This window comes from Ammodytes marinus, assembly GCF_949987685.1.
Source record: "Ammodytes marinus genome assembly, chromosome: 8".
NCBI lineage: Eukaryota > Metazoa > Chordata > Actinopteri > Uranoscopiformes > Ammodytidae > Ammodytes > Ammodytes marinus.
Genome location: NC_137212.1, coordinates 10,737,763 through 10,753,503, shown reverse-complemented (window position 1 = coordinate 10,753,503; position 15,741 = coordinate 10,737,763). Strand labels below are relative to the sequence as shown.

General features: G+C 38.7%; 2 protein-coding genes across 2 annotated transcripts; both read right to left on the bottom strand.

The window, feature by feature from the left end:
- Positions 1 to 809: 809 nt before the first annotated feature.
- Positions 810 to 6,692, bottom strand: LOC307254503 (N-acetyllactosaminide beta-1,3-N-acetylglucosaminyltransferase 3-like). Its single transcript, XM_080032909.1, has 2 exons — positions 6,582 to 6,692; positions 810 to 5,955 (listed from the first exon to the last, which is right to left on the bottom strand). The coding sequence occupies exon 2, from the start codon at positions 5,949 to 5,951 to the stop codon at positions 4,782 to 4,784; it is 1,170 nt and encodes a 389-aa protein (XP_079889035.1). The 5' UTR covers positions 5,952 to 5,955; positions 6,582 to 6,692; the 3' UTR covers positions 810 to 4,781.
- Positions 6,693 to 10,697: 4,005 nt separating this feature from the next.
- On the bottom strand, positions 10,698 to 15,732 carry LOC307253989 (alanine aminotransferase 2-like; the record flags this gene model as incomplete). Its single annotated transcript, XM_080032213.1, has 11 exons — positions 10,698 to 10,809; positions 10,898 to 11,010; positions 11,593 to 11,748; positions 11,877 to 12,051; positions 12,970 to 13,106; positions 13,213 to 13,292; positions 13,481 to 13,724; positions 14,360 to 14,493; positions 14,590 to 14,698; positions 14,794 to 14,883; positions 15,661 to 15,732. 11 exons carry the CDS (start codon positions 15,730 to 15,732, stop codon positions 10,698 to 10,700), a joined length of 1,422 nt encoding a protein of 473 aa, XP_079888339.1.
- Positions 15,733 to 15,741: the final 9 nt, after the last annotated feature.

Genomic DNA, 15,741 nt, shown 5'->3' with positions numbered 1-15,741 from the left:
AGTGTGTTGTTTTGGCGCTGACCTGCTATAATCACTACACTACCATTCAAAAACTGTGAAAACAGCAATAGTCAAAAACTTGAGGTGACACGTTAATCTGCAGTGACAATCCACGAGTCGCGGCCGATAATCAGTGTGCATTAATCAATACAATCGGCCATATAAAACACGCAATCTTTCTCCTTCTCATTCTTCCCGTTTTCTGTTTTATGCCCCCCGAGAGCTTTCTTTTCTGCCTCTCCATCTGCAGGTCCCTGTCATCAGATGACAACACGATTCAAATGAAAGCTTTCGCGCTCCAGCGCGTGCTCGAGGGGGCGCGCACTGGAGCGCCTATAGTGTGGGGAGGAGGAGGCGAAGGAGCGGGGCGCGCCTTATCAGTGACGTGCCTCTGTTACTGATCATATCATTTACACAAACGCTGTTAAATACAGAAAAATGCTGACTCCAAATAATTTTCCCCCGATCGCTTTGGCGCCCCTCTAGTGCGGCGCCCCTATGCGCCGCATATAGTGCATACCCACTTTTTGCGCCACTGCTATTGGCCTAATATTCCAAAGCCCATTCTGTATATCTGAATCTGTGAGCTTTTGGACAAAGTGGATGGATGAAAGCAAGGACTGGCAACAGTTACGAGTCATGTTGCTGTCAAACAGGAATTTCCTTTAAATAAGCTGTACATTCTGCTGTAGAAATACTACAAAGGTCTATTGCACATACAAATGATGTTACACCTGGATTTCACATCGAATGTGTGCCCTGAAAGAGGTCTAAAAAAGAGATACGGACACCAATATTTAGCTTTTTGTTTTTATAAAATACATGTTGCAGTACACAATTTCATCCCAACAACTTTAATAATGAAATAACACAATATATAGCATATTGTAAGCAAAATAAAAACAATAGATTTGGACCCAAAAAACTAAACTTTTCAACTGAATCAAGCCTTAAAGCCAGTGCAGTCGTCTTGAATAAGATTTATTAATTTAAACCCCTTATAATGGAAACCATTTAAAACATCTATAATTCTACCAGTGGGTTCTTGTAGAGAAGACTGTGGACACCACGGTCTTACAAACCTTACAACGCTGCACTATTCTCACCTACACTGTAAGAAATGTCCCTGTAAAAAAACATTAATCAACTGGCAGCAGGGTTGCCATTTTAATACTGTTAAATTAACATTATTTTACTGTCACTAAAATTGACAGGATTATACTGTTAATGAAAAAAAGGGATGAACCTGGACTAAATGTTTGTTATGTTGCTGTTTGCACCGTGAGTGAAGGGGATGTTATATTTCATTGGGCAGATGTGTTTCATTCCATATGTAAGTTTACTATGTCCCCTATTTGTTAAAATGCTAAACATAGACAGCAGCTTCTGTTTGTTACTTCAAGACACTTGTCACAATATATCAAGTTCACTGGAATGATTAATTTCTATTGTCTTCTGAGTTGAACTAGGGATCTTGCTTAAGATTTCCACAAACCGTTTGTTATAACCAAAATTAACGGTTAGTTCACACAGAAATGTTTTATTTAAACAAAATGCATAGTGAGGTAATGGAATGAAACATCCCCTTTACTGAGGGTGCAAATAGCAACATACCAAACGTTTAGTCTAGTGCAAGTCATTGTGGAAAAGGGGGCGTCTCTACAATACACTTTGTTGTGCTTACTTGATTTATCGAAGGCAATCCGTTTCCTTCATTCTACTGAGTAAACATAACTTCAGACTAACTTGGTTTAATTACGTTAACTGCACTTTCCATTTCCAAGTAAATATAACTCAACTTTAAGTAAACTTAACCAGAGGATATAAAGTAAACAACACTTATTAGTTAAGATGTGGATGGATGAGGATTAATGAAGAAAATTGTATAAGCTTCACATGTGCAGGCAGCTCACGTCAAGCTGTCCCTTCTAAGTTTGATGGTAAATTAACAGCAAAGTTCAGTATTTTTGAAAAACATTACCGTTCCGTAACATAACAGCAAAGGACTGTCATTTAACAGACTGCCTTTTATATTAACAGTTAAATGCTGTTTTTATAAATAACAGGTTAATGCTGTTGAAATCCTGCTGTAAATTTACAGCAATTGTTTACAGTGTAGGGCTGTTTGGATACCGCAGTAAATGTGTACCAGACGTTTGCTTAAATACTTTTATAAATCATTCTTTTATATAAATAGTATGAAAAGTTTGATTTAAAAAAAAAAAAATTGACCAAACAATAAGCAAACATGTCTCAGAAGCATTTGGTGGTTGACAGATTTTTGGAACAATTATGTGCTATGGACATGATTCAGCTAGCATGATGAGAATAATAAGCATAAATACCCAGCCCCAGTTACAACACATTCCCAATGCTAAACTGATAACAATGATATAATAAATGCAAAAATATATCCAAATGACTCGTTTTTTCAGTGACTGTTAACAGTGTTTTTTTTGTCACTGGTTCATAATGCCCAACCAGTAAAGTTAAAGGTCGGTGACTTTCATAAATCAGAGCTCAGGATGAGTAAGAAGGAAGCAATTATTTTACAAGAATAATTATTTTATTGAATGACTGACTTAATAGCAAGTGTTGCAATGTCAGTAAAACAATGCTGAGGTCATTAAACATGTTAGAGACTTAAAATAAATTCAAATGAAAACTGATCATCCATACCGTTTACCATTTGTGTCTGGTTGACAGCTCAGACATGCTGAACAAGAATAAGAAGTTCCATTGGACCTCGCCGAAGCCTGACGCAGACCACTTTCAAAAGAACAAGAACAAAACTAAAGTCATACCTCAATGTAAGACCAGGGGCAGGAAGCAAAGTGTCAACAAGCTCTGTCACCACTTGTAACTTACAGTGTGGTGCTGCTAGAGGCTTTCCACACATTTCAGATTGGGGTTATGTACTCTATGCCACATAAGAAAGATACATCTGATGTGGAAGAAATATGTGTACCAGTAAGACTTCTTTATAAAAGCATGGATCGTATGCATCTAATTAGTTGGAGGGAACCCACAACCCTTCAGTCAACACCCCCATATGGGAAGTAGGACCCAGTCCTGCTTTGGCCAGACACATTCCCATGTAAACATCGTCAATGGGGAGAAGGGGAATGGACTGGGACATTTTGTATATGACCATAGCTGAATAGCCAGACAGGAGGAAGCCCCCACCACCACAGTACGGGGTAAGAGTCTGACTCCTGCACCTGAGCTGGGATATAATACTTGCTCCATGGATTTATAATAGGCCCCGTCTTCTAGAACAGGTGGCCAGCAAAGAGGTGCTTGCTTCCATCATTAGCATCTTGGCTTTGGAGATACTCCACCATGTTGTCTGTGTGGGCAAAGACGTCATCGTCACCATTTAGCAAGAAGCTGGGGTGGAGTGCACTGGGGTGCAATAGCCTTGGCAACTGGTCTAGTTTGGGATGCACTGGGTCGTTTTGATTTTGTTGCCCTTTTTCTCTTTTGCATGCTAGCTGCCTTTCCTGCTCAATTCTCTCCTTCTCTGGGGTGTCAGTGAGGATACAGCTTGACATTTTCTTTTGTTATTGGGTTCCTTTCCTGGCTGCACCCTTTGGATAACATGTGACAACCAACCCCCCCAAAAATGTGACGACCAACCCCAACTGGAATTTATTGCTAGCATCAAGGCCAACAACCACCTGACAACTAATTAGCTTGCTAAAAACAATCTAAACTATAGCTTACCCTTCACACTTTTTTAGGGTAACAAGTGTTTTGTTATAAACCCATTGTGTAAAAGCCTAGAAGAAAAATACTGAGGAGCTAAATATTTTCAATTTGACATGAAAAACACTAACAGTCCTCTCACCTTAAATCCAGCAGTCTAACTCAAAGGAAGACTATGTAGGTGACCTCTGATCCCAGTTGTGGATATTTACATACCAAAATTTAACAGACAGCGCCTTCTGGTTCCGAGATATAACGATTGTGACAACCTACCCGTGTGACAAATTACCCCGTTCTCCCCTACATGTGTAACCCAAGAGAGAATGTAACATTTAATGTTCACAGGACAGAGCAATACAAATATAAAATTCTCCCTAACCTAACTTCCAGTCTTCCCCCTTACCTGATGGAAATATACTTAATGTGTAATATATATTACAATGTTACTAACACATGGCAAGTGAAAAACAACAACTCTGCTCACTCTTTTACGGAATCACAATCATGAAATTCTTATTTTGAGGAACAACATTCTGTCACTGGTTAGACGATATGACTACATACTACAAATTATTCCTGAAGACAAAACAAAAGATTAAAGGTGAACTGCACGAGGCACTGGAAAAACAAGTTTTTAAACAAAATATATCACTGTTATATATCTGTGTGAAGGGGGTTAAATAACTGAGGAAAGTGAAAAAAAGTTTTTTTTTTTTATCAAAATGAATTGCGAAAATATAAAAAAGTATAAAAATACTTAATATGTTCCTTTCTGTATTTCTACCGTGGTAGTGTTGTTTTGAAAACATATTGTGTTTTGTATTTGATTTCATTGTAATTGATTTCCTTTTCCTTTTTTTAAAATAAAGCAAATTCGAAGCAGATGCCTTGTACATATTTAGACATGATATAATTACATTCTATGATCTCCCTGAAGCACCGATGCACATGCAATGATTTTGAATAATTATATAATCTTTCTAAGCCAGTGTAGGCCTATACCAGAATAACGTATTGGCACAGTCAAGTCAATGCAACGCTCACACCCCAATCACACGAGTCGGTAATATATCTTATTTACTGAAGTTTCTGTCTTGAGGCCTACCACATTTCAGATTAGGATCATGTATTTTATGCCACATAAAATACATTTGATCTGGCAGGAATCTGTGTACCAATAAGAGTTCTTTATAAAAACAGGGGTCATATAGATCTACTTTCTTTGAGGGGACTTGCAGTCCTACGGTCTTGAAGCCCACATGGAAAGCTGGACTGAGACCTGCTTTGACCAGACACATTCCCATGTAAACATCATCAATTGGATTGATAGTAATGGACTGGGACATGTTGTATATGACCAAAGCTGTGTAACCAGAATAGAGGTAGCCCCCACCACTACAATAGGGGGGAAACGAGTCTGACTCCTGCACCTGAACAGGGACATAGTATTTGCTCGGTGCCCACCGAGAGGGCGCCGTGTTCTTGAACACGTAGCCAGCAAAGAGGTGCTTGCTTCCATCATTAGCATCTTGGCTTTGGAGATACTCCACCATGTTGTCTGTGTTGGCAAAGACGTCATCGTCACCATTTAGCAAGAAGCGAGCGTTCGGACAGTTTCTTTCCATCCATTCCAGGAAGAGAATCTGCTTCATGGTGAGGTTATAGAATGTGTCCTTAAAGTCCCATTGGAGGATGTCGTTGTACTCGCGTTGCTCCAGCTCAAGTAGTGTGTTCAGTCTCTCTTTCTCAAAACCAGAACCGGTGGTTCCTGAGATGAAGATCCTTCTGATCCACACACCGTTGTGAAGCCTCTCTTTGGCCCAGGTTGTGCGCAGCACCTCTCGGCGGTCATAGTTCCCTGGGGAGCTTTTAATGACCAGCAGTAGGAAGACTTCTGCTGACTTATCAGCTCCTCCACATTTGTCAGGCAGGTCCAGTAGCATGGGGAAATGGCGACAGTGTCGAAAGTAGAGAAAGTCTTGAATGTGCTGAGGAAGAGAGCTGAATCCTGTGACCTTGGCAGCAGATATGTTTTGTTGACATTTTGGCCAAGAATAAACATAGTTTGTTTTGGTGGTTGGTTCCTTTTGACTGTCATCCCTTCCAGCATTTACTCGACCGATGTTGGTTGTATGTTGAGCAAAAACATCTTTCCAGAGATGGAGGACCAACAGACCAAGAGCTCCAACTATTATGAGGGTTTTCTTCACGTTTGTTCTCATCCTCCAACACATTTTTTTCATAGGTCTGACAGAAGAAAAACAATTATGACAAAAACATTGCATTGAAGCAATTTATGCAGTTACTTGTTGTGTACATTATTTTAAGCACTGAAATAACAAACACAATTCTGCAAATAATTACTGATAAACTAGTGAGAAAGAAATCAGTGAGTTCCTGAAAAAACATCAGTCAAAGACTCTTTAGCCAATGTAGCCTACTGATAAGTTACCTGAGCACGTATTTGAAAGATGCAATAAATCAGTCGTTAATAATTAATCCATCCTTAGATGCCTGTGAATCTACACTCTACTTTATTGAATAGCTCTATTTATTATGTTTACATGAAAGTGGATCAAAATCAGAAAAGAATGGAAAATATACATATTTATTTGTTTGTATAGCAAAGATAAGAGTTAAAAAAATGCCTGTAAATAAAGACTGTATTTAAATACTTTACTACTTTATTCACTATAAATCATAAAATATATTTAAAAATAAAGCCACAGATATCACCACTTTTTTAAAGGCTTTCCGGTGCAACTTCTTAAAAGTATTAACCATTTATTCAACACATTTATTTAGATTTTGTCTGTCTCCTCATTGATCAATTTTTTTAAAAACTATTTTTAAAAATGGAATGTTGTACAAACCTAAATGTGTTGAGTTCTGGTGCGATCTGAAGTATCTGCCGGTGCTGTTAAAAAAGAAGTTAATCAAATTGTGTATGTCCCATGTCCCATGAAGTGTGTGGTCTACTGGAGGGTGTTCGCATTCTGCTTTACTGCATGTGATTTCTGGTACAAGAGTTTCCTGTGTGGCCTGTTCCACATGTTTTCCATAAACTATGATAAGCTTCCTGCTTAGGCCTGCCTCGTACCTTAATACTGTATGTATCTCTACCTATGGAAATGAACAATAATGCAAACATTGAATTGGAAAGGTTTCCAGCTTTCTGGGAACAACAAATCCCCACTATTGTTCTTTTAAAAAAAATTCTATTATTTTATCATTTGTCCCTCAAATACTTAACTATAAAGGTAGTCAAGGGCTTGAGAAAATGAATGAATTTACCTACCCAATAACATCTCTGATCCTTTCCAAATTAAGAGTAGAACATATATTGCCTTTCTAGTACTGACCATTGTACAAATTTGGTATCCATTTCCCTTTTTTTGGGACAGCCTTTGCCAATTGCTGGTGTTGGGGAGGAAATGACAGCCTTAGAAAAACAACTACATTTACATTTTTCCCAAAGTCTGCACTACAAGCCGAACAACTTTTGTAGGTTGAACAGTTGGTGGAAATTTGTAACCTTTTACATAAGGTAGCCTTAATAATAAAAATGTATTTTCATGGCACCCTTCTAGATCAAAGTAGCCTACAAAATAAAAGAGATGTAGGGGGTCAAACCTATGGACAACTCTGTGCCGCCATCATGTGGCCGAAACACTGCGGTGCGCCCTCACCTTTGTATAAAAGCGCCCCCACGCTGCTTCCTCTCTCTCTCTGGTTCGGCTCTCAGGTTCGGCTCTCAGCTGACTTAAGGGTCCTGTGTTCTGACCCCCAGTCTGTGTTCTAATCTAACTGGTTCTATCTTTCATTTGAATCTTATTAAAACCTTTTGAATTATAATATGTTGTATTTCGATTTTGTTCACAGTTACTTTCAAGTGTTTAGAAAATTTGCTTTGCAAACCCCATCATTCTTTTAGTCCGACATTAGTTCTGGAATGTGTGGCTAGCTTTCAGGATTCTAACTGTTACACTATGTGTTGTTATGGTAGTTTCAGAGTGGAAAAGGTAAGTGGATCAGTTTACCCCTAGCTGGTTCACTTTACCCCCTTGATTTTTCTGGTCTGTCTCAGTTTACCCCACAGCTGGGGTAAAGTGAGCCACATGACAACGTTTTTTAAAACAATCATATTTTCACTGCCCTTTGTAGCCTATTGAAACAATTCTGCTAATGCCCATTTCTAGGAAACATCCTGAATTAAAGCCACTACGAGTAAGTCGGCACGTTGGCGACACCTTTGAACAAAAGCGGTAGTATTAGGCTATTACGACGCCAGCTGTCGTGAAGCTGTTTTCTAGCTCGTGCAGGGCGTTCAGATTCAAATAATCAGGAAGCAATATGGTGCGTGTCCGTGTGTTGAAAGCAAAGTGTGAGGGCACCGGACTCTTTTCGGCTCCGTGAGTCTATGGGTGACAGCATCAACTAATGCCAGTAAGTGCTAAACACACCTGATTGCAATGAGTTGATGCATTGTCACCTCTCACGGAGCTGAACGAGTCCTGTCCCCACACAAAGCGAATGAACGAGAGATGGCAGTTAGTTAGTATGGATCACGATGAGGTAATGTGTTTATGTTGTAAATAATGACTATTTCAGATGAATAATGGTCATCTGATGATGCTGGTGAGGCAAAGTAAACTTTGTTTTAGTAGGCTACCGCCGTGAAATTGTGTATACGTTGCTTGGCAACGCCCTCCCGCCCGACTATCACTCTCCCTTTTCGCTTTTCTTCATTGCATTTTCTTTTTTTTCTTTTATGGTTCAGCCCCGTTATCAGTCATTATGACGACAAACAACTGTCTCAAACAAGGCTCCCGCTCCCCTTCCCTCACCTGGAGGGATAGGCTTCTCAAATCGCGTAACTGCGCCACACTGAAATCTGTGACCAATACGGATATGTGACCATAGAGCATGCACGCGTGAACCGAAAATCGGACTGGGTGTACGACCAGATCAAATGCAGTAATAAAAACTATATAAAAACGTCTTTCTTTGCACTGATGGTCTCGTTTGCTGTTAAAGGTAATTTATGATTATGAGAGGAAACATGAGGCTGTTTAAAAGATATTTAAAAGTTACTCGTTGCCGCTTTAATGGGAAATGTGTAAATTTGAGTGATAAATCATTTTAGCTCGCTTAGAGGGGAGCAAATGTAAAAAGTGGCTCAGATTACCCCGTTCTCCCCTATATTTTTTATATTGATTAATTAACTGATCATTATTTGAGAAAAAATAAGTTCACATTTTGCTATGACGGTTGTTTCTTCCAGTAGTTTTAGGTTAGTGCAACTTTAATGTTAGTGCAACTTTAAAGTTACAGAACTTAAATGTTTGTCTGAAAAATAGCAAAATTACTTAAGATAATGCCATCAGATTTCTTTTTTTTCTTAATTTTTTTTACAACAGTTATAACATGGAATCAAAAATGTGTCAAAATTATAACTTATAAGCATGTGAAGTATGTTTCAGAATTCAACATCAAAATACAATGTATTTAATTGAATTGTTATTAATTGTAAATGTTATGGATTTGATTCAAAATACAAACAATAATAGACAACAATTGATTAAGTATGTCAGATATACTGTATATGTCAGATATATATGTCATATATATATATATATACACTGTATATATATATATACTGAGTGACTTGGATATACTGAGATACTGAGTGACTTGGAACTCTAGCAGTCATCCAGGATTCACTCTACTTTCTATTTCATCTTTACTGAACCCCAGAGGCGGCGCTTTAAGCACTGGATGACCTATACCAACAAGATCACAAAGAATCCAAGCACCCACCCAAAAAAGAAAAGTATGTAGTAGGAAACACCAAAAAAAAACTGATGTAGTAGATAACACTAAAAAAAACTATATAGTAGGTAACACACACACACAAAAACGTATGTAGTAGGTAACACAAACAACCTATGTAGTAGGTAACACACACAAAAAATCTTATGTAGATACTAAAAAAAAAAATTTGTGTAAATTTGTGTACCTTATTGTAAAGTGTTAGGCAGATAATTATCAAACATTCACTTGCAAACCTCATTACTACATCAGTTCAACTGCAGAATAGAATTCAGTTTTAGCCAACATCAAGGTGAAACTAATATAGTGAGCTAGGAACAGGATAGATAAAAAAAGGGAGCCGGGAATTAAATCTTCAAGGAAAAGGGGAGTTTCAAGGGTAGATAACATTCTACAACAAGTGGCTGAGCTCATCTACTGAACTCCTAGTGAACTATTGTATAGGCCTTAAAAGTAATGCTTCCATTAAAGCAGTTTGAAACTGAAATGTTTACACCAGAAAGAGTGATTTCGTAATGCTTAATCTATTAATCATTGAGGGTTCATGCCCGAAGGTTGAGTTTGTGCAGGTCTATTATTCACCTTCCGAACTTTGAAAAATCACATGCAATTGCTTGCACATTTTACAGAGCTTAAACTTTATGAAAACTGTCTATATGTCCCCAAGTTTTCTATTTCTATTTAATCAGCTATTTAATCTATGTTCACCAAAACATTACAATCTTGACAACTACCTGAACCCAACACATGTTGTGTTGTTGTTGCTGTGTTGCTGCAGCCCTTTGCCTTGCTGGTTGCTTGGTTTCAAATTTCAACCACATTCACATGAATTAAAATGCTGATGTAAGAAAACAGTAAAGTGGTCCCTTCATTTTTTTTTCCAGAGCTGTGTATTTCTTTTTTGCACACGTTATGCCTAAATAGGAATGAATCTGTGAAGTACAACGGTTGTCGGGGAAGACAAACTGTGTAGCAGCTGACCTAAGTATTACCTAATCTGCAGGTTGAAACTTTAGAGACATGAATGTTTATTTAATCAACAGAAGTCATGGAACTCGTCTGACCTGATGGGCTTCTTCCCATTGTGGCAGTTGCATAAATGCTGCTCAACCAATCAACTTCAAAGCACTGTCCCTTTAATGCACAAACTTTCTCTTCTAAGTATGATTCTTCCTATGAAGAAGAGGTTTGTCCAGGAGACGAAGGTGAAAGGACCCGAGGCGAGTCAGGACCCCATCCAGGGTGTTAGGGGGAACAAGGATACATAGCCTAAGCGAAGAGAAAGAACACTCAGTGCAGTCTCTCTATTTTTAAGTACAAAGCAACCTATGAGAGATGTGGAAAACTTGTCTCTCACCTCAGACGGTGTTGGCCAGTTGTTTCACCGTGCTCACATCCTGCTCCTACAAACACACCTTCTTCTTCCAGCAGCATCTGACAATAGAGAACATCTGCCTCCATCTGTAACATCTGAAAACAGAGATGTGTAATATTTCAGTAATTTATTATTGATTTGACTGGCATGATTACTCGACCCATGTCCCTTCTGTCAACTGTTTGCATCTGGTAACAAACGTTTACACCTGTTCGTACTGTGACATGTGTTTTTAATGTAATGTTCACACCTTCTTATAACTTATGATTTAAATCCGGACATATTGCATCTTAACTATTGGTCCAATGTGCTAGAACAACCCCATTCTTCCAGTTCTATTGAAAGTAAAGCAGTTCAAGTAAAGTGCATGAGCTGAAATGGAACAAAGATAAGCAGTAAACTTTGGGTAACCAAAAATGTAAAAAAATAATGTAAATTTTGTATATTTTTAAATATTTCCATATTACAGTATTATCTTATTTACATTTACTTTTTCTAAAGTCAATTTCATATAACCTTTACTTTATCTCTACAGGTCTTTTTGTTGTTGTTGTTGCACTATATCTATTTTGGTCTCAGATTCCTTGATTTGTGCGTGTCTCTTTTATACATTTTCTTTTCATTGTTTTTCTTGATGTGATATTGTTGGTTGGAAGGTTTTGGTGATATTTCCCCACCTCTGCCTGCTCTGTAATTTCAGTTGGTAAATGCACATGTGGATAAAGGTAGATTCCACCCATCGCTGGCTGACAGCTCATCCCTGGTAGATCATTCAGAAACTCCTGAACACGCCGAGCATTGTGGGACAAAGTGGCCCGAGTGAGAAGAACCTCCTTTAAAAAAGAAATCAAATAACAGCAGAGATATGACTTTTAGGTTAATACAACATTTGACGGGGACATGTACTGCCCAGACATTCTGATATACATGTGTCCAAAATAGCATGGCAGACGTTTGTGACCTGTGTGTAAGTATCGTAGGAGGCGTCTCCAGGCTTGGGTGGGTTGACCATGATGTCTAGAGCGAGTTGTCCTGTCACTGGAGTGCTGATATAGGTATCCAGCAAGATGTCAATGAAATGCATCACCTCTGGGTCCATGTTAATCAACTCCATGTATCCTGCCCTTAGGCCACACCTGGAGCACAGATACAGATGTTTCAGGGTTACAGTCACATCTACTGGTTCAGGTTTGCTGTTGATTACACACACAAGCACACACAAACACTTGCGCACACACACACACACACACACACACACACACACACACACACACACACACACACACACACACACACACACACACACACACACACACACACACACACACACACACACACACACACACACACAGGTATATCTCATGTTGTGGGGACATTATTCATTTCCTGGAGACTTGCCCTAACCATAACCACTCCTTGCCTAACCCTTACCATAACCGTTACCCTAACCTTAACCTAAACCAAGGTCTACCCTTACCTTAAAGCAAGTCTTCAACCTAAAATGTCATGTTATTATTGGGACTTCCATTTTGTCCCCAAAAGGAAGGTACAGTACGTCCCCATAATATCACTGTGTAAACAGAAAAATGTCCCCACAACATGAGGAATACACTCCCACATTCATAGGCTTTAGGCCACTACGAAAAGAAACAGATACAAAAAAATATTAAAAAAACAAGAGGAGAAAATAATAAATTCTTAAAATGCTGCCAAAATTAACACGGATGCAAGCTCACACAATGTTGTTGGATAAGTTCGAGGCTGTAGACATGAACATCGGGGAATCCAAATTTTCTAGATATCTTAGTGATGATAGTGGATTGATTAGCACTTGAAAATTGGCCCATTTTCCCCAAACCGATTTGACTACACATAAACCTACACTGTGCCCTACACTCTATAGTAGAGTGTAATGCTAAAACTGATAGTTCTCATGATGGTGGCTGGTGAAGTGGAGGTACATTTTTTGGGGAAATGGAATAGGGTGGGGGATGTGTGTGCCCCCAAAAACATTATAATTACAACCTTGGGTGAGTAAAAGATGCAAGACTCACTCTCCCATGCAGGGGCTGGATATAGAGTGGAAGGAGACCAATTCCACTGTCTCTGAGAAGCTTTTGTCCATCTCAAACAGGACTTTCTTATAGGAAATAAACTCTCTGTCCCCTCCATACACGCTGTCCTGGTAGACCTGGAGCACACAGGAAAGGAGTGGATCAATAATGAAAGAGTGTGAGAGCAAAAAGGCCCTCAGTTACTGAATCAAATCCTGATCTGGAGATATAGTTTGTGATCACCTCATCGACCAACAGTACGAGTCTCTCTGCTGCTGCAAACTCAATCACTTCCTCTATGGATTTCCTATCCTGCACATGACCTGAGGAGGACAAACAGCCGCATACAGCAAGTGATGACACCAGGGACTTTCCAACGGGTGACTATTACCTTTTGATACCATGGTTGTTTCTTCCTGTAGTCCGTCGGTAAAACCCATGTATGTTAAATATGTTGGTATGTAGGTTAATGTAATTACATGTTTTTTTAATTACTATTTTAATTTTTTACCTGTGGGGTTTCCTGGATTGCTTATATAAATGGCCATGGGCTCACAGCGCCCCCTGGCACTGTTCAAAGCTCGGTGCAGCTCGTCCAGGTCTACAGCCCAGCCGCGGTCCTCCTTCAGTTGGTACGGCACCAGCGTCAGCCCGGACATATCCAGCAGTGGGGGAAGCGTGTGTGGGCAGGGCATTGGGGTCAACACGCCTCTCTGAGTCTTTCCCTCCACATCGGCCATCAGATGGAATATCACCTCAACACACAGAACGTAATCCATAATTTCACATTTTAAAACAATTATTCTAGTTCATTATAGCTTGCGTCCCATTTTGGGAAGTTTTGGACAATATTTCTACTTGATTACATTTTACACACTCAAATCTCAGTGATATTACTAAACACAAGCAGTTAGATGATCAGACAGCTTTTGTTATGAGGAAACTATGGTGAACAGTAAAAAACTGTCTTTTTCAAACATCCATCACAGTGTACAGACTCATTTCCTGGTTCCTATTGTACTTATACAGTATTTGCTACCTATAGGCCTATGTCACAATTGTAAGGTAAATTATACAATCAAGTGTATTAGGCCTACTACCATTCACACTGACTTAAAGCATATATTCTTGTCTTTTGAAAAAAACATGTATTGTACATATTTGTATTGTACATTTCTATTTCTATTTTACATTTGCATTCTTTGTAATTTGTCCTATTTTGCATATTTTCACTGTTCTGCACCACAAACACCAACGCAAAAACCTTTGACTAAATAGATTTTGATTCTGCAAAAAATTACCCTTTCACGTCCATATGCCTGTAATATTTCCTCAGAATGGATATACTATGAATAATGATGATACCGTTAAAATTAAAGTGTTTTTATACCTTTAGGGCACTTTGAGAACCAGAAGAAATGAAGACGTCTTTGACATATGAAGGCACTCCTGCGTCCCGTCTGGCGATGAACTCGGCGATACTTTGCCTGACATGAGGTATGCCAGCGGATGCTGAGTAGGAACCTACGGATCAATCATTGGACGTGTTAGTCCCATACAGTCTGTAATGTTTTTAAAAGCAAAGAGTTTGGACAGAAAATACTGTTTTTCAGTCCTCACCCACACTATCTCCAGCGCAGACCCCCAGAAGCGTCTGAGCCCTCCGTCTGACATCCTCAGCAACATGTTTGTCTTTCAGCAGCTCAGGGTAAAGACATACTGCCAGGACCTGGGGCCAGATATAGGAACATAGTCAAGTTTTTGATCTGACTGAAGAAAGCCAAATCACAAAAAAATCACAAAATACAAAAGTACAAAACTAACCTGGCGAACAAATGAGATGGGTTTCATTCCTGCTCTGTGGAAATCACCAGAGCTGACATCAATCACCTCTTTGAAGGGTTTCTGCTCCCCCTGCAAAAACACACATGTTCATTTTCGAAAAGGATCATAATCGTAGACCAAAAACCACCATTACTTTTTAAAGAATCTATTAGTGGGAGTTTGTCACTCTCTAAAGATATTCATGATGATCAACATATGTATTAGGTACATAGTTATGACACATCTTCAAGTCAAATCAAATTTATTTATGTAGCAGATTTAAAAACAGCTTGACAAAGTGCTGTACCAACATCATATAAAGTTGTAACATTATATGCTTGTAGAAAAAAAGAGAAAAAAATAAAGGCATAGCAACAACCTATGATTAAAAAAAAGGATAAAATGCAAAGCAGTATAAATTAATCTTTACTTTTTCAAGAATATTAACCTGCTTTAAATCATTGGCTTTGTTGCATTTGCAGTTGCCACAAATGTCCCTTCTTCTGTCAATACATGTGGTTACACATGTGAATATCATGAAATAAAGATTTGATATTATGAAAAGCAACAGATCATCAATTTTCTTTTTGCATCTATATTGAAAGAGTCCAGACTGTCTGTGCGTCAAACATTACCGAGATGGGAAATTCCTGACCTGTTGTCCTAGAGATGTTTAATTGTGAACAAAAAACAAACAAACAAAAAGAGTTTGAATTGTTGCCTCAAAATTTGACCAATTCGAAAACGTTCAATGGATTTGATCTTACAATAACAAGTACTTTACATTCTGTAAAGGAGATTATGAAATTGCATTGTGGACATTTATGGGTTAACGTTCATACATGAAGACAGATTGCAGGTACTTACCAGTCTGATCTGGTCAGTGATGTGTGCAGCAAAACACTGCAGTCTACTTTGTGGTGACACTCTGATCCCCATCACCCTGAG